Source organism: Ctenopharyngodon idella, chromosome 6, assembly GCF_019924925.1.
Source record: "Ctenopharyngodon idella isolate HZGC_01 chromosome 6, HZGC01, whole genome shotgun sequence".
NCBI classification, from domain to species: domain Eukaryota; kingdom Metazoa; phylum Chordata; class Actinopteri; order Cypriniformes; family Xenocyprididae; genus Ctenopharyngodon; species Ctenopharyngodon idella.
In genome coordinates, this window is record NC_067225.1 from 11,691,702 (window position 1) to 11,710,570 (window position 18,869).

Below are 18,869 nucleotides of genomic sequence, written 5' to 3' on the forward strand. Positions count from 1 at the left end.
GTCGATTTTTTTGTTTACTGCATAACTACTAATGATGTGCAGGAAACCCATTATCTGCTTAAGCAAATTTGTATAGTATTTTTAGAAGTATCTGATCTCCGTATATAGTTTCCATATATGACTATTATTTTATTGTGACCTTTTATGTAAATCAAGCTAATAATTCTAAAACAAATGTGGTAAAAGAGGTTTAGCTTGAATCGGACATATAACATGGCACAACAGGCTGATTTTCTTTACAGGTTCCTACTTTTACTTTGTTTTTTTAGAAATTTCACCCCTCCTTTACCTCATAAACTGCTACAGAAACATGTTCAGTTTAAAACAGCAGCATAAACATTTAAAAAAAGGTTAAAATTATGTATGATTTCATTGTTCAATATTACTCTTAACAAACTTCTGAGACGCATTAAATAAAAGGACTGCAATATAGCCATCCAATTTAAACTCCTTTTACACACCTTGAGTATTTTCAATTATAAAGTTCACACTTTAGTCATATTAGCTTTACAAACTCATAATATGGACGATTAGATATGTTTATTAAAAACATTACCTTTGTGTTTGGATCAGCCTGACTAATAGATTTCTATTATTCAGTTAAATTTATTATTTAAGCCATTATTAATGTCTTTCCAAATAAGGTGTTCTGCTTCGACAAGCTCCCTAATAACATTTACAAATTTAATACCAAAATAACTTCATACAGGGCTGAAGAAGCATCATCTGACCTATATCAGTGACAGTATCTCTGCTCTGGGAGAGCAGTCGCTCTGAATCCACATCATTCTCAGACTCAGAGTCCTGTCTGGACATCTTAGTGCTCTTCAGACTCCCTGCTCGGCGGATAGAAGACAAAGAGCCTCCTTTCTTTACTCGGAAACTCCTTGCTCCTTTAATCTGTAGCAAACGAGAGCCACCAATACGGATCTTCCTAATGGGAGCTGGGGAGAGGAAACAAGACAAAATTAAATGATAAATCTATCAAACATGTACATGCAGACAATTATTCCTTTTTTCATTTTACCCAGCGGCTCTTGTGATGATTTCTTCTCCTCACAGCCAGTGTCAGACTTGAGGGTGTGGCTGCTGCTGTTCAAAGAATCGTGTCCGTCTTCATCATCCAGGATTCCTGCAAAGCTGATCTTCCTCTCATAGCGGTGACGGCCTAGATCAGGGTCCAGACGCAAGCGGCAGCTCTCTAAATCCTATAGAAGCCAAAAGACAAGCCTGTTTTATGTGCAAAGTAAGATCCGCTTACTACACTTCTGACTTTTTTTATAGTGTCACCCCTTCATTGCTGTGCACTTTTTTCTGTACAGTGGCTGATTTGTAGTTTGTACCACCAAAAGATTCTCTGAGTTTTCGTATTTTTCGTATTTCCAATTCATTTCCTATGTCGATCATTTTTGACCGCAAAAAGGACCCAAGTGTGACTTTTTTTCCCGACCCTTTAACATATCCGAAATATGTCCATGATTTTTGTGTTCACACAGCTAAATCAGCAAAAGTCACCAAGTGTCATCCCATTCTGATGAAGCAAAAAAAAATTTCAAAACGGAAATTTTTTCAGTCATTTTTGACCGAAGAAGCCCAGAGGGTTAATCATGTCACATGAATCAATCTGGTCAGAGGGAAACAATACCAAAACTCACCACAAGGGGCTCTGTTCGGGGTCTGGGGAGACAGGGAAAAGTCTCTCGCAGGAAAGTGGTGATCTCCAGAAGCAGCTGACAAGCAGCCATCTTCAGAGCAAAAGGGCAGCCACACTTTGTAGGGTTGACTGTGTCTGTTGAAAGAATCATACAAAAATCATTAGCTAGCATTGTATTGGTTTTGAACATCGTCTGTTTGTTTAATCTAAATTCATGTCATTTTCTCTCTTACTGTCATCTAGATAATCTTCCTCCTCATCCTCCTTTTTTGCTCGCCTCTTGCTCTCTTCATCATAGATAAAACCCAAGATGTTGGCTGGACTCTCACTGTCCGAGTGGCAAATTTCACTCAGCCGAGTGCCTATTGCCTTTTTGAGTATACATATATTAGATGCAGCCAAATACCACAAATGAATTTCTCAAAAATTATATAAGAAGGTTTTCTGCAGGAAAGACAAAATTTGCATATCTGTCAGCCTAATCGTGTGACTCACATCTCCCCACTGGTAAAACTGTTTGGCTGCGTTCCACTGGAGCTTCGTGTTCCTTTTGTTTCCTGCTATAGGCGATCGTCCTCTGGACAGCCCTCTCTTAGTGATGTTCACATGGTGACCTTTCATCCACTCTGGCCAGTTACCACGATTACAGCGATGCACAAAACGGGCACACTCCAGGAACAGCGAGGCCCTTGCCACCACAGGGGCTTCCTGACAAAGACATTTATCAAATTCAACAAGACAATATTCAGTTCCTTATTTTCTCTAATATATATATATATTTTATATATATAGCTGTTCAAGCGCTTTAAGGCCTTTAAGCACATGCATAAAACGGTATTATGTTTTATTTTGCAAGCATGCAACCACTTAGATCATAGATGGAAAAGACCTTTTACAGCCAATACAGGCAATTTACTAAGGAAATACATGTTTTTTTTAATGCTTTTTAACAGTTATAGCGCCACCTATGGTCGGATCTCCATAAAAGTTTGCATGCTTGTTTAGAATCATATGTCACATGTGCGCACCAATTTTCGTGAAGTTTCAAGTTTTCGTTTAGGAGCTATAGGCTTTTGCATGGACTTAGCCACACCCATTTTCTAAATGACCCTGTTATAGCTACCCAAAGGGTAAAGTTCAACTTTTTTCTTTAATAATTATTGATCTAGAAAATCCAGACATTTGTACTGCATAGGTTTTATTCAGGTTGAGCGAAAAACCTAGGACTAGTTCGCAAAAATATGTTTTTGACATAATTAAACAGTGGTTCTTGAGGCAAAGTAGTTCAATATGAAGGGATCTATCAAATTATATTAATACTGTGTGTATGTGTGAAACACCACGTGATTACAGAGGCGTAAGATTTCTTTCAAAATTCTCACAGACTTCTAGGGCCATGAGTCAAACATGCCTACTGAGTTTCCTTTCAATTGGCCTCCGTTAACCTTGTCTAATAGGTGCTTCATTGGCTGATGGCAGACATGTTTTTTGAGATACACCAATGTCCTCAAAGGCAATCATGGCACCTTGGACAAAGACACTACATGCAAATTTTTAAGTCAATCGGACTAACGGTTAATTAGTTATAGCCATTTTCATGTTTTTTTTTTTTCTGTTATAACGCCACCAAGTGGCCAGTCACGGCATCCTTTTTCACGCAACCACAGAATGAGCTCTTACATATGTGTGCCAAATTTGGTGAAAATATCTCATTCCGTTCATGAGTTATATTAATTTTAGTAAAAGTAATTCCGCCCATATTGAGCGTTTTGGCGGCCATTTCTAAATTTCACCTTTTTTTTTTTGATAATTATTGATAATCAGATTCCAGAGAATCTTGCTGCACTGGTTTGGTTCCGATCGGGCCAAAAACTTAGGACTAGTTCGCAAAAGTAGGTTTTTCAAAAAAAATCCAAAATGCTCAAAAATTTCGTACTTTTCACCGCTGTAGCGCCCCCGTCAGGCTGATCGGGGCGAACCTTGGTGACGTTGTAGATGGTGTGAGTACTACCATCCCTCAAAGTTTCAAGTCTCCACGACTTACGGTTTTGGTCTGCCCGATCACTTTTGGAAACTTGGAAATTTTAACAATTACGATCAAGCTATGCGCTTGAACCCCTAAAAATCCAAATGCTGATCTCAATTTAAAAGCTGCACTCAGTTTGATTCAAAAACTTCATAAGTTAACCCCCAGAAACATAATATAAAGATCTGAAAATGCATTTCATGACCCCTTTCAAGGAAATAACAGGTTTCAAGTTTTCTTTAGTCTAGCAGATATGCTTCAAAAGTAATGTGACACCATTTTGTATATAAACAGAAGAATCCGAACTGACCAGGTCCAGCGCCGCAGCTAAAATCGAAGCGTCTGGTATGGTTCCCGGCTCACAGCAGTTCAACAGGAACTGAAACCTCTTCATGCCCTGTCTGATTGCACCTAGATTCACAATGTTCTTATTCTTTATGGCCTCCTGACTGGCAGCCAAGCGCTCCTGGAATCCATGGCAACCTTGTCGGTGGTACAGAAAAGTTTTTAGTAAAAGGAGGGTATAATCTCTGCATGAAAAGGTCTTAACAGCTGAAAATAGCTGGTGAAATATGCATCTGGTGATACTGAATGAACATGCAAGTCTGTTTTTGTCACTACAAGATCTACAAATCAAACCATGGACTTGTGAATTTCCCCAAATAAATATCTAATAACTTTTAACTTGGAGAGCTGAAGGTTCACGACAACTCTGACAAAGCTGTGGCGGGTCATGGTGCCAGGTCATAGGTCAGAGAACCACAGTTCCTCTTCCAGCGGATGGTTCTGACAAAGATGGACAAACACACAGACAGCTGGCATGGAAGATGGTAGAGGAGTGTACCAGAAGCACAAGACACGTCAAGTACGGGCACACGCACACAAACAAACAGAGCGAATTGTGGGCGAGGGTGGGGGAAGGCACCCGAGGATTCTACCATCTTTCTCTTCTGTGTGGTGAATCTTGGAAGGGTTCCTCCGACCAGACCGCCATTTACCGAGCCGCTTGAAGAAATTCTCCTCTTCCTCTCGCCCATATTCAACAGCGTTACCCTCCGACAGCTTCACGGCACTGGTGAACTTGACCTGAATGTACAGGAAAGACTTGAATCAAGGACATGAGATCTAATAAGTCTAGCGGAAAGACTGATTCTCTTCCATGAAGAGGTTCAGCTTTATTCCCAAGAAAGAAATTAGGTGAGGCAGGAAAATGATTGCGCTAATGATCACAGTAACGATGGCATAGTTTCTGGTGAGATCTAACAATTAATAACCCCTTTCCCCCTCCTTGTGTTTACATGTTTATACAATATTAGTATTAATTTGTTTTGTTTTGTTCATATATGTGTGTAATATGTGTTTTACATTATTGTTTGTTTGTAGAATAAGAAAACCCAATTAAGTATAAATCATAAAAAAATCAGGTCAATTGTATCTCTTTCTAATAATTTATTCAAGAATGCAATTCATACATACAGTGATTGGAATAATCTTCTATTATGAGTATGTTTTGATTTATTTGTATTTTTTAATTAAGAGGCATAAAGTTAAAAAATGTCAAATATACTATGTTGATATACTATTATCGTTTTTGTTAATATTTTGAATTATTTTTTATTTTTATATTTTCTGTTTTCACTTTAATTTATTTAAAGTTTTAGTAAATGTTTTTATGTTTTATTTTTCAGTTTTAGTTATTTTATTACTTCAACTTAAACTAATCAAAAATGAGAAATGTAATTACTAGCTGAAATAAAATAAAAAAAGTTGTTTTTTTTCATTTTTATTTGATTTCAGTTAAAGGTAGGGTAAGCAATTTCGGAGAGGCTAGCAATATCAAGCTAGCTTTGAAAGCATGAGAAATTACCTCATGTCTCAAAGCACATAACTTTACAATAATAATGAATGCAAACAAATTACAGAGCTCTTACTTGTACCACCTGACTGCTGCAGATTCATTTTGGCGTTGATAGTGTTTGACAAAGAAACACATGAATCCGAGTTTATTATATTTCAAGTAATGAAACTGTTTTTTTTTTTTTTATGGTTTTAGTTTTAGTTAACAATAATAACCCCATGTCAAGGTGATACAGCAGTGCAAAATTAGCGCTGAAAAGGCGTTGTTTTTGTGGCTGACCTTATTGCATATGCATTTGTAGGAGTTTTCCTTTCAGATGCAAAATCTGTAGGAGGAGAGCTTTTAAATGAATCATGATTTACTAAGGTTTGCGCTAGTCAATTTACTGGTATATGCACCATTATTTAATGCCCCAAAAAAGCATGTCTTAACCCATTTTGTGACATGGCTGCAATTGTTGCTAGGAGGAGACACCGCAGAGAACAGAGAGCGCGAGAGTGGTAGAAGGGAGAAAATATTTTCCACTCGTATTAATTTCTTTGGAATTCCAGAGGAAGATGTTATCCGTTTATATCATGTAACAAGTTGAACCTGTGTCGACCCGCACCTGATGAACATCAGCTCTGCTTATTTGCAACCTAATGCTAATTTGCGCTGCTCTTGTTAGATTGCGTTGGTCATTATGTAAATGCTTTGACTGCGTCTGTGTTCTTTAATTTGCACGTTAGCAGTAGATCACGCGCAAACCTTGCCACTCCCATCGGCGCATTTGTGGAATTGCCCCGTTTAGTAAATCTGGCCCTAAATGTAATCTCTTCTTGAAAATGGTGTGAATCCGTATAAAACGAACATGGGTGAATTTTTTAAGAACTTTGCAGATTTTTATTATTGTGGACACTCTTAACCTTACTACATTGTGAATTCAGAGTCCTCACCTTGGAGCTCTGTCTGATAAAGGACAGTCTGTCCACTGAGCTGATGTCCAGCAGGTCCTCCACCCCATCAGCCAGTCCAGACAGAGAGGAGCGTTTCAGCCAGTTACCTGTACCACAGGTTCAATAGTTACATAAAAAAAAAAAAAAAGTTAATTTAGCGCTTTGGTAAATCTGAGACCTAGTCATGTTTGAACTCTGGTACCCTTTAAATGGAAGTGCAAACAAGCCAAAAGGAATGTAAGAGGGAAGATTTCATGCTGGTGCTCCGGCTCATACAGCATATACACAAAAATAGACAAACAACACAAACTCTCACAGCAATACATAAAAGTCTAAAAAATTAAATAAAATTTGAATGCATTTTTTTTTTTTTTTTTTTTTTTCTCAAACTAAAGCTTCCATAATGACACCGTAAGATGAGGCTGCATAACTGTAACACAACACACATACGTAACATGGAGACAGTGAGTGGATGGCGAACTTTCCTATGGCATGCTGGTGACAAAAAGGAAAGAACAGAGATATGAATGACTTTTCATTAAATTCAGATCCCTACCACACCAGTGAACCAATCAGAACTGAAAACTCTTTTTAAAATTCAGTTTATTGATTTATTTTTTAAAAAGTTCTAATATTAACTTCACATACTTTCATATTAGAAGTTGATTTTTCAAAATGTTTACAAACTTGTACGGCATGCACATTAACACATTAAAGGGAAACCTAAATCTTCTTTTGTGTTTCAAAGATGAATGAAACAACATGAGGCTTGAAACGACATGAGGGTGAGTAAATGATGACAGAATTTAAATTTTTTTAAACTATCCCTTTGTGAATCCTCTGTGTATGGAAATTATTATTTCCATAATTTAATTGTGGAAATTAGAATTTTGTAGTTTTTAGTTTACAGACTGCAAATCACTATCAGTGAGTATTTACCCAGTCATACATATTTGGTATAAGATTGTGGATTTGCGATTCAGAAAAATAGAAAAACATTATTTTCTTTGATGATTCGGATAGAAAAAAAATGACTAAATGGGCTGAGTATACAGAAAGATTTTTATTAAATGGTTTAGATAAGTCTATTTACTGTACTGTGCATTTATATTTTACTGTATTTTTTCTGTATTTTACTGTATATTTACTGTACTTACCATTTTATATATATATTTGGGCTGTCAAGTGATTTAAAATTTTAATCTAATTAATTACACAATGTGGTGATTAATTAATCGTGAATTAATCGCACATCAAATTTGGCTGAGACAATTACTCCCAAAAGATCATTTAAAGTCATTATTGTGTTAAATGAGAAAAGCATCAAAAAGACATTAAAAAAGTAGCTTTAGAAAAAAACTATTTTATTTGATTCAACATAGAATTTACATGAGGGTGAGTAAATGATGTCAGAATTTTTCATTTTTAGGTGAACTATAACTTTAATGGGTTTTTTATTCATATGGAATATGACTTTTTTTTTTTTAATGAAATAATACTCTAAATAAGAAACTAAAACTGCCAGTAGGTGGTGGTAAATGTCTAAATGAGTACGTCATTAGGCCCTATTTTAAAGATCTAAACACATGGTCTGAAGCACATGGCGCAGGTGCACTTACGGTGTGTCCGAATCCACTTTTGATAGTTCAACGATGGAAAAAATGGTCGGCGCGCCAGGTGCATGGTCTAAAAGGGTTGTACCTAGTCTCTTAATGTGTCATGGGTGTGTTTTGGGCGTAATGTGCAATAATCCAATCAGAGTCTCATCTCCCATTCCCTTTAAAAGACAGGAGCGCTTGCACCATTCCGGATTCACTACTTACATGGAGGAATATAGACACCCTCAACCTGACAAGTCAGTTTAAATACATGTGTGTTGCCACGATTGGTCAAATAATTAGCCAATTTCATTCATCATTACTGCAAATAGGTAATTCTGATACATGCAATGACTATCCATTATGACATGCAGATGTACACAATAATAATCTTTTACATTGTAATCCTTTTATTTGTAATATTTGTCATGTTTGTGTGCTACTGCGTGTCCCTGTGTGTAACAAGCAGAGTTGTGCACCCGCCTATAGGGGCATATTACTAACGCACCCTTTAAATAACAAAAAAACACTGCGCCATTGACTTTAGACCAGGTTTTTGTTGGTCAATGACACAGTCGTTTTCAGCTGCCTCAAAATAGCAACACGCCAACAATGCGCCTGAACACACCTCGTTTTCAGACCAGCATGCCCATGGGCGAACAAATGGGCACGAATGCATTTTCTATTTAAACAGCGTGGTGCTGGACGTGAAAATGATAACTGTGTCGGGCTGAAACTAGCAAAAAACACTTGCGTCGTGCCTGGAGCTGCATTGTGCTGGGTGTATGATAGGGCCCAATGAGTCATTAATTCATTTGATTCAAACGGCTGATTCATTCCGGAATTAAGTAAATGGCTCAACTCATGAATGGGCCATTGAATCATTGAGCCACCTGATTCGTTCAAAGCACGAATTCATTCAGAAACACTGCTGTGTTGCACAAATCATTCTGCTATGGCTTTATAGCTAACAAAACAGATTATATAGTGTCTAAAATATAACACAATACTAACTTCTCATTTATTGAACTGCTATATAAAATCAGTAACCATTTGCACTTGTGCTATTCGGAACAAAATCAGCACTCGAGTGATATTGCTCAACTATATCACATGATATATGTTTGTAAAGAACTTCTCTCTCACAAAAACATACCTATGGGCAATTTGAGCTTCTTGCGCAGTGAGATCCGTCGGGATCGTGATCGTGAACGCCGGTCTGTGGTGGTACCAGAGTGGGCAGTGGTGCACTCAGACGTGTCCTGCTCTGATTGGCTGCTTGTATCACTGGCGGCACTCTGAGATTTGAACATCTTCCTCCAAAAGTCTTTCCTTCCTAAAAGAGCTCCTGGAATCTGCTCCTCGCTGATACACAGATACAGATGCACTCAATCCATGTATATACTTAATTAATGCATTACAAAATGTGTTATATTTGTGTGTGTGTGTACTTTTTTGCTGCAGATGGCTTGGTTTCCTCCTTTTCGTCTGTTTTTTTAGTAGTATTAAGTTTTTCTGCGCTGTCCAGGAGGCCACTGAGAGCCACGCGTCGAAAGACATTTCCATGAGACTCCTTTATAAACTGAACCAGCTGACGTATGTCACAATACAGACCCTGATTTGAGAGTGTTTAGATGTGAGGAGAGACAGTCATAGTGTGAATGTGTGAAAAGAGAGAAATGGAACATAAAAACATAGATTTAAATATTCACTCTTCTTTGAACAATAGAGTTCTTTCTAAGAAAATTTAGAAAGTAATTGCGACATTAAATTTTAGATCTAACAATGCAACTTTTTCCTCACAATTGCAACTTTTCTACCAACTTGCGACTTTATTTCTCATAATTTATTATTGCAAGTTTACATCTCTCAGTGAGTCTTAAATTTGCGATGTAACAGAAGTAGCAACAGATTTTTTCTTCCATATTGTGACCTACATCCAAATGAAATGGATTATCGACAGATAATCGCAATTACTTTTTAAAATATAGCTGCGAGCAGCAATTATCGGGGTTCAAAGACATTTAAGCACATGCGTAAAAAGGTATAATGTTTTAATTAGCAAGCCTGTAACCATCTCCATCATAAATGGAAAAGACCAATTACAGCCAACACGGGCAATTTACCAGAGGAAATATATAGTTTATAAATCTTTTTAACAGTTATCGAGGTTGAGTCAAAAACCTAGGACTTTTTGAAATAATCTCCAATATTTAACGAATGATTCGATGGACAGTGGCGGTCCTAGAGGCAAAGTTGCTCAGAATGAGGAGTTCTAGCATGTGTTATGAATGTTGTGGGCGTGTGCAAAAAAAATCATGTGATACACGATCCTTTACGCACGTGAAAAACGCGAAAGCGCCCCGGTGGCCAATTTCTTTTGAATTTCTCACAGGCCTCTAGGGCCGTGAGTCAAACAGGCCCAGCGAGTTTCGTTCCAATCGGCCTCCGTTAACCTTGTCTAATAGCTGCTCAAACTTCATTGGCCGATGACGGCCATGTTTTTTGAGATACGCCAATGTCCTCATAGACAATCATGGCACCTTGGAAAAAGACACTGCATGCCAATTTTCAATTAGTTTGGAGTAACAGTGAAGTAGTTATAGCCATTTTCATGTTTTTTTTCCTGTTATAGCGCCACCAAGTGGCCAGTCGCCATGTACTTTTCCACACGACCACAGAATGAGCTCTTACATAGGTGTGCCAAATTTGGTGAAAATATCTCATTCTGTTCACGAATTATAGCCATTTTAGCAAAAGCGGCTCAGCCCATTTTGAATGTTTTGGCGGTGAATCGAAATTTCTACTTTTTTTTGATAATTATAGACTGCATTGGTTTGGTTCTGATTAGGCCAAAAACCTAGGACTAGTTCGCAAAAGTAGGTTTTTCAAAAAATCAAAAATCACAAAAATCGCATACTTTTCACCGCTGTGGATGCTAATGATGAATGACGACTTGTCTGTCTTGAGCCAATGATTACAACGATATAAGACACTTGAGCCTACGGCAAACGGTTAAGGAGTTATGTGCGGTTTCATACTTTCACCGCAGTAGCGCCACCGTCAGGCCAATCGGGGCAAGTCTTGGTGACGTTGTAGGTGGTGTGAGTACTACCAGCCCTCAAAGTTTCAAGTCTCTACGACTTACGATTTGATCTGCCTGATCACTTTTAGGGGAGAATGCTGATCCTTGGAAATTTTAGCAATTACAATAGAGTTTCAGCGCTATGCGCTAAATTGTGACTATATATTACAATGCAACTTTATTCCTCGCAACTGTGACTATTTCTAACAATTTGTGACATTATTTGCAACTAGATTTCTCGTAGTTTGCGACCTTTACATCACACAATGTGACTAAGTCACGACGTAACAGAAGTAGCGACAGATCTTTTCTTTCATACTGATTAGTTGGCACCGATAGCTGATTGGTGGATAGCTGATCTCAAGACCACAGTTTTGGCAGCTCATGAGTTAAATGCAGTACTCTCACCAGGTTCTCAGAGCTGTGAAGCTCATGTGTAGTGGAGGCACATCTCGTGATGAGAGACTTGAACATGCAGCCCACCACCACAGTCTCCATGCTCTGGGCCAGAGACTTATCTCCTCCAGTGGTGAAGTTGTTCCCGAAGCCAGCCTTGTCTGCAAAGACAAACAAGAAACTGTGACCTGGATGCCATGTCTGGGCAAAATCACTGAGGCTCAGCCATAAGTGCCAAACAATAAGGGAAGCAGGAAGCATTGATGTTTACAAGATGAAAAGGGGAAAAATCAATAGCACATATGATAGGAAAACCTAAAAAGTGATTGCGGGTTTTGAAGGTTTGCATACATGCAAGTGACTGCGGCCTGAGAGATAGTGATAGACCTAGCAATCAGGTCATGCTCTGATTTCACAGCAATGTTGAGTTTTGTTTAGCTGGATCTATAAAGCCGGTTTTTAGATTGTTTATTTGGTAAAGCCTATGCACTGTTTAGCTCTACTACAGGCGAGAACATCACCCTGGACATTGTGAGGGGTGCAGGAATGGGTGTAATGCCTAGTTTTGGCAGTAAATTTAGATATTGTGTATCTACCGATGTTTCTTTTATTCGCCCTCCTGGACCTCTCACCTGCACTGCCGTATTCTGCAAGAGAAAAGATGGTGGGCAACATTGGTGTCAGGCCAGCACAGACATGTACTCGTAAGTCAGGAAACACCAACTCGATCCAAAACACACCCACACACTGACGCACACACAGATGCAAAAGAAACATAGGGATATCATTTTCATAACATTCACTCATGTTCACTAACTTGCCAGAAATCATTCGAAATTCAGCTTGTCTTGCTGTTTTAATTCCATAAAATTGAAAATACAAAAAACAATAAGAATTGACACTGTCAATATGATGTTTGGCAAGTCTGCTGAAAGGATGAGTGATGAGGGTTTGGGGTACAAACAGTGGAGTTTGACTGGCAGACAGACATGAAAGAAAGAAAGAAAGAAAGAAAGAGAGAAAAAGAAAAAGAAAAAGAAAGAAAGAAAGAAAGAAAGAAAGAGGTCATATTACTGGCAGACATGAAGGCAGAAGACAGAAGAGGCCAAGGAGCGAGAAACGAATGACATTAAAAAATGTAGAGACGATCTGTATTTCCAGATAATTTTATAACATTTGCATCAAGTTTCTCATTTGTAGCACATGGCCTTTTTAAAGGAACAGAAGACTTCTTTATTGTGATAGAACTGTAATGCCAATGCTGGCATGTCCATTCCAAAACCGAATTTAAATTTTCGGCAACACTTTATTTTACAGTGTCCTTGTTACACGTTGTTTCCGCCACAGAATAAAAAAAAAAAAGAAAAAAAAGAAATTGCGACTTTTTATCTTACAATTCTGACTTTTTTTCTCACAATTTCAAGTTATAAAGTCAGAATCGTGTGATATGAAGTCGCAATTGCGAGTTATAAAGTCAGAATTGTCCGATATAAAGTCGATTATTGCGAGTTATAAAGTCAGAATTGCGAGATATAAACTAGCAAATCTTACTTGTTTTCTCGCAATTCTGACTTTACGAACTTGCAACTGTGAGTTTATATCATGCAATTGCAAGAAAAAAAGTCACAATTACCTTTTTTTTATTTTTTTCTTCAGTGGCGGTAACAAGCTTTTTTTATAATAATTTCACTGTAACATGGACACCTTAAAATAAAATGTAACCAAATTTTCTCTGTTGAATAGATATACCCAACCTCCAAACTGTTTGGATTTGGTCTATTTGGTGGAATAGTTAATTATATAAACTTTTGAAAAAGCAGGGAAGAAAAAGCCCTGATAAATGACTCTATATTAGGTGCTGTGATCTGTTCTGATTGGTCATGGCTGTGTTATTAAGCATAATTCCTGTTGTGTATCATAGGACATGTGGCATGACACAGAAATATTCAGATGTTCTGATAAATGGCAATGTGAAAATATGATTTGCCCCAATGTTTATAGGAAAAGCTATTGATTTCTATAAGAAATGAGACTTGATTGGATAATGTACAGTCAGCGGATCATTTTTTTGCATTATTAACCCAGACAGGGGATCGAATACCACCTGTTTAAACCCGAAGGGGTTTGTTTTGCTAAAATGACCGGCTAACTGCACATTTTATTAAATAAATACATGGGTTTAAAACAATGATTTGATTTTATTATCTTACTTATCTTATCTTAAAATACTAGCTTGAGGCTTTCCACATCCTCCTGAGACCCAGCCATAGACTTTTGTCCTCTGTAGAGACATTACATTTTAGTAAATTTCTCTAAGACATCCAGTTAAGTCTGGATGTACAGTACTGTAAAGAGCACATTCAGGGCTTCTCAGAGGTACCAAATGTTTGGAGGTTTGACAACAGCCTCTCCTTGGTCTTTAAAAATGACTGAAGGACTGAATTTAACACCCTTATGGAAAGTTTTTGTAATTAGAATTTAAATCTGACTAATTTTCCAATTGTCTGTCATAGATGAACATACAATAAAAAGAAAAATGGCTTCAAATCAGAATATGACTTTAATTTATGAATTTTTTTTATTGTTATGAAACAGGTCATCGATTTCATTCATGTTCATTCATTCAAAGTTTGGTTAAAAAAAAATAGGCTGAAACCTAAAAAAAAAAATTGATTGGTGAATTAAATAAACTAAACTAAACACAAAACATTGTTTTCCCCCTTTACATGTCTTTTCATTTTCTTAGTCCTGGTGTCCTCTACAGAGGACATAGCATAAAATATGAATAAAATATCTTTTTTAATTTTTCCCCATTTGTTTCTTATGCTCCAAACAATGTTAATGACATAAAATAAATAAATAAATAAATAAATTCACAAAATGTTTTTTCTGGGTCTCAGGGTGATATACAGAAAACAGCTCAATATTGCTAAGAAAAGCAGTTCAGCAACAAAATAAATGCTGCTACAATATTGTAATATTAATTTATATATTATTATTCTTAAATCTAAGTTACTTTTTATGGAATAGTTAATTAACATAATTAGCTACAATGCTACATGACTTCATCTATTTTAAAGGGGACCTATTATGCCCCTTTTTACAAGATGAAATTTAATATAAAATCTCCGGTGTCTCCAGAATGTGTCTGAAGTTTGAGCTCAAAATACACCACAGATCATTTATTATATCATGTTGTAAATACCCATTTTTTGAGTGGAAGGAAAAACAGGCTGTTTCGTACATTTGTCTTTAAATGCAAATGAGCTGCTGCTCCCCACCCCCTTTCCAGAAGAGGGCGGAGCATGTACCGCTTGTGCCTCAAATACTCGCCAAAAACTAAAACATCCATTTGGTTTTGATTTATCATCTATATCGCGCCCTCGCTCATGTGACATTGCAGTTCTTCTTCATCATGAAAGTTTATTATCTGCTTGCGTTTTAAAGCCATAACAGTTTAAACTTTCTGTGCACAGAAAGCTGGATGTCAGACGGCACGTCGTGTGAGTATCAAACTAAGTTCTCTTTCAAGTGTTATTGCGCTCAAACTGTCAAATACACACAAGGTTGTGTCAAAAACACAAAGTTCACAGTCGGTTATGTCTGTGAACGTAAACAGCAAGCAAAGAAATCACATGTGTACATTAGATCTGTGTATTAAAGTGACAGCAGCGGTTCCTACTGCTGTATCTGCAGTTAATATGAACCAAACAACAAAAGAAAAACAGAAAATCACTCACTGCTCTTGACTGAATAACTTTAGTAGCTCTAATAAGAATACATTTCTTAGTTGAATACTGCTGGCGAGGAGATAAACATGGCGGACTGAGTACAGCTCACTGAGGGCGGAGTCTATGCTAATAGGGCAGAGTCCGTCAGCAGTTGTGGGCGGGGCCTAAGCATTTGTGATGTCACTTTGCTAGAATCTGTGCAAACAGCTTGTTCTGAGACACTGTTTATGATTTATGGAGATTTTAAAAAAATAGGCGTGGGTGGATTTTTATCATTATAGGGTGGTTGTGTACACACATTTATGTTCAAACACCATGTAAAAGTGATTTTTGCATAATAGGTCCTCTTTAAGTTCTCTCTCATCCAGCTCTTTACGTCTCTTACCGGTTTGTTGTTCTTCCAAGCAATGGTTTCATTTTCTTGCTTTTTCTTCCTTCTAGTCATCTATCAAAGGTTTTATCCTCACCATATATATATATATATATATATATATATATATATATATATATATATATATATATATATATATATATATATTAATATTCATACCTAAAATTCAAGTTTTGAGTCGCAAGATGGCACCAATGAGCTATTCTAAGCGGCGTTGGTACGAAAACAGACGATGAAGTTATACAAGAGAAATGAATGTAGCACCGGTATCTTGCCATGGACAACAGTCAAATATACAGTTAAGCGGTTATTATACGAAAAAAAAAAATTTCACAGCTCAGTGACCAATTAGAATCAAGTATGTCAGAGAGCTGAATTTTTACAAAATTACAAAAACTACAATAAAAATTTTGTGTAGTTATACACTACCGGTCAAAAGTTTCTTTAAAAGAAGTCTCTTCTGCTCACCAAGGCTACATTTGTTTGTTTAGAAACACAGTAAATACAGTAATATTGTGATATATTATTAAATAAATTTCTATTTTAATATTTTTTTTTATATATTTAATTTTTTTTATTTTAAAAATTTTAAATAGAAAACAGTTATTTTAAATTGTAATAATATTTCACATTACTATTTTGCTGTATTTTTTAAACAACAACATCAACAACAAAAACAACCTTTGTGAGCATAATTAATTAATTATTAATATTTTATATTAATATAATTATGAATATAATTAATTATTTAAAAAAATATATGAAATTATTCCAAACTTTTGACAGGTAATGTATGTTCTTTTTTTATTTCCTTGTAAAATTAATAATTTTACTGCATTAAGAGTTTTAAATAAAAGTTGACTACACAGTTCAATAGTCAAACTGTAAATAATCTTTTCCTTCAGGAAAAGACAAATACATCTCTATGTCTGATGCATGAAAATGGGGCCCATGCTGTATATCTGGAGATTTCAGATAAAAGGGATCAAACATAAGCCTGGGCATGTGCAGCTCTGCCCTCTTACTGTCAGTGATTGGCTCCATGCAGAAGCCAAGTAGGGCGTGCAGGAAATCCACAATGTTGTTGAGCGAATCCTTGTTAACGTATTCTTTCATAGTCTGCCGGAACTGCACTTTATCCAGCTTGTACAGAGTAGTCAAACAGTTCTGAGCCTAAAAAAAAAAAAATAGGACAGAGCATCTGGTCATTCACCTTTGCTGGAGAAAGTGTTACAGTTAATTAATCATGTCTAATAATTGCTACGAACAAATGTAACATACTGTATACTACATGAAATCTGTATCATCTGACCATATGAGTCTGACAGTAAATGAACATATTGCTGTGTGACAGGACAGTGTTTAAAGGGTTAGTTCACCCAAAAATGAAATTTCTGTCATTACTTACTCACCCTCATGTCGTTCCACACCTGCAAGACCTTCGTTAAAAATTAAGATATTTTTGATAAAATCCGAGAGCTTTCTGATCTCCCTATAGACAGCAACATCATAATCACTTTCAAGGCCCAGAAAAGTACTAAAGACATCGTTAAAACAGTCCATGTGACTACAGTGGTTCAACCTTAATGTTATGAAGCGATGAAAATACTTTTTGTGCGCAAAAACAAAACAAAAATAACTTTATTCAACAATTTCTTCTCTTCTGTGTCAATTCTCCTATGTTTTTTACATTCAGCGCTTCCAGGTTCTACGTCAGAACGCTGGCTCAGTATTGGCCAGTGCTGTTCACATGACCATGACACATGCGTGTGACGTTGACGCAGGAGCCGGCCAATAATGAGCTGGCATTCTGATGTAGAACTTGAAAGCGCTGGACGTAAACATTAGTAGATATTGTTGAATAAAGTTGTTATTTTTGTTTTGTTTTTGAGCACAAAAAGTATTCTCGTCTCTTCATAACATTAAGGTTGAACCACTGCAGTCACATGACTGTTTTAACGATGTCTTTACTACCTTTCTGGGCCTTGAAAGTGGTAATTGTGTTGCAGTGTATAGGGAGATCAGAAAGCTATCAGATTTTATCAAAAATATCTTAATTTGTGTTCTGAAGATGAACGAAGGTCTTATGGGTGTGGAAGGACACGAGGGAGAGTAATTAATGACAGAAATTTCATTTTTGGGTGAACTAACCCTTTAAACCTCTTGAAAAATAAAGGTTAATCTGCACTGTAAAATGAGATTTTAAATGTACAGATATACTGACCTGCATCCGAAGGCGGTCTCCAGAGAGCCCGCGATGGCCTTCACCACAGCCGTACGCGCAGCCGAGCGATTTCACGATCTTAATAAGCATGGTGAGAGCCAACCTGTGTGTGCTGAGTAAAGTGTCTTCATCCTGTTGATGATTTAAGAAATGCAAATCTTGCATGTGACAGATATTCCTTTACACCAGATATATTAGCTGGCTTACCTTGTTGTCCTTGTTGTTCTTTATATCATCTCTGCTTCCTCCACGACTCTCTCCACCCCCTCCTCCTCCTCCATCCCCTCCACCACCTCCATTAGGCGCTGCTCCCGTGCCTCCAGCCGCCTCCCCCTGCGCTCCACCCACACTCTGACCGGCTCCCTCCTTAGGACACTCCGCCTCTTTGTCCTCAGGTTTGGAGGATTTCTTAATCATGTTGGGAACCACGCCCAGCTGCAGAAGGCAGTCAATGAGGTTGAGCGCCACGTCGCAAATCCGAGAGCTGATGTCATGGGTGAGTACGGCGTACAGGGCCCGCAGGACAGCCTTGAAAAAACAACAAGTGGTAAACAAGAAAGGGATAATATGAACCTCCGACATTTCTCTTTAAAAATTCTCATTTTAGACTTATAATTCGTGACAGTAAGCCAAGCCTCTCTGCTCGAGGCTCCGCCCCTTACCATGAGGTCCAGCATGCCGTTCTTCAGAATGAAATTGTTAGTGCCCTCAATGGTGTCTCGGTCCTCCAGGGACGTGTAGTTGATGCAGGAGTCTGTCAGACTTCGGGGAAGGTTGGAGCAGGCCAACGGCTCACATGGCATCTCAGGGATGGGAATGGGGTTACACAGTTTCTTTATGTGCTCCGTGAAGAAATCTGTGTAGCCCACATTAAAGGAAGCCACGGTTGTGTTAAATGTAGCCATGGTGATGGTGGAGATCTGGGAACGAACTGAGAAAGAAAAGAAGACTATCAGTCCATATTAAAGGGG

The 18,869-nt window shown here is 37.4% G+C and overlaps 1 protein-coding gene and 1 long non-coding RNA gene across 13 annotated transcripts in view; one reads left to right on the top strand and one right to left on the bottom strand.

Annotated features, from left to right (window-relative positions):
• Positions 1–18,869, top strand: part of LOC127513925 (uncharacterized) — a 757,994-nt gene that overhangs the window by 589,840 nt on the left and 149,285 nt on the right. The gene's annotated exons all lie outside the window — the stretch shown is intronic.
• Positions 1–18,869, bottom strand: part of LOC127513888 (protein unc-80 homolog) — a 65,505-nt gene that overhangs the window by 35,476 nt on the left and 11,160 nt on the right. For 5 of the 12 annotated variants that reach the window (XM_051896044.1, XM_051896040.1, XM_051896041.1 and 2 more), the window contains exons 12-27: positions 18,561–18,829; positions 18,106–18,426; positions 17,899–18,030; positions 16,700–16,847; positions 12,149–12,199; positions 11,565–11,713; positions 9,523–9,686; positions 9,228–9,436; positions 6,474–6,580; positions 4,619–4,766; positions 3,991–4,163; positions 2,150–2,362; positions 1,888–2,023; positions 1,656–1,789; positions 1,028–1,208; positions 732–944 (exon numbers count right to left, since the gene is read on the bottom strand). In XM_051896044.1, coding sequence (XP_051752004.1) covers positions 732–944; positions 1,028–1,208; positions 1,656–1,789; positions 1,888–2,023; positions 2,150–2,362; positions 3,991–4,163; positions 4,619–4,766; positions 6,474–6,580; positions 9,228–9,436; positions 9,523–9,686; positions 11,565–11,713; positions 12,149–12,199; positions 16,700–16,847; positions 17,899–18,030; positions 18,106–18,426; positions 18,561–18,829 — 2,748 coding nt within the window. The remainder of the gene's footprint in view (positions 1–731; positions 945–1,027; positions 1,209–1,655; positions 1,790–1,887; positions 2,024–2,149; positions 2,363–3,990; positions 4,164–4,618; positions 4,767–6,473; positions 6,581–9,227; positions 9,437–9,522; positions 9,687–11,564; positions 11,714–12,148; positions 12,200–16,699; positions 16,848–17,898; positions 18,031–18,105; positions 18,427–18,560; positions 18,830–18,869) is intronic. The other 7 variants (XM_051896047.1, XM_051896049.1, XM_051896048.1 and 4 more) reach the window with 3 other exon arrangements.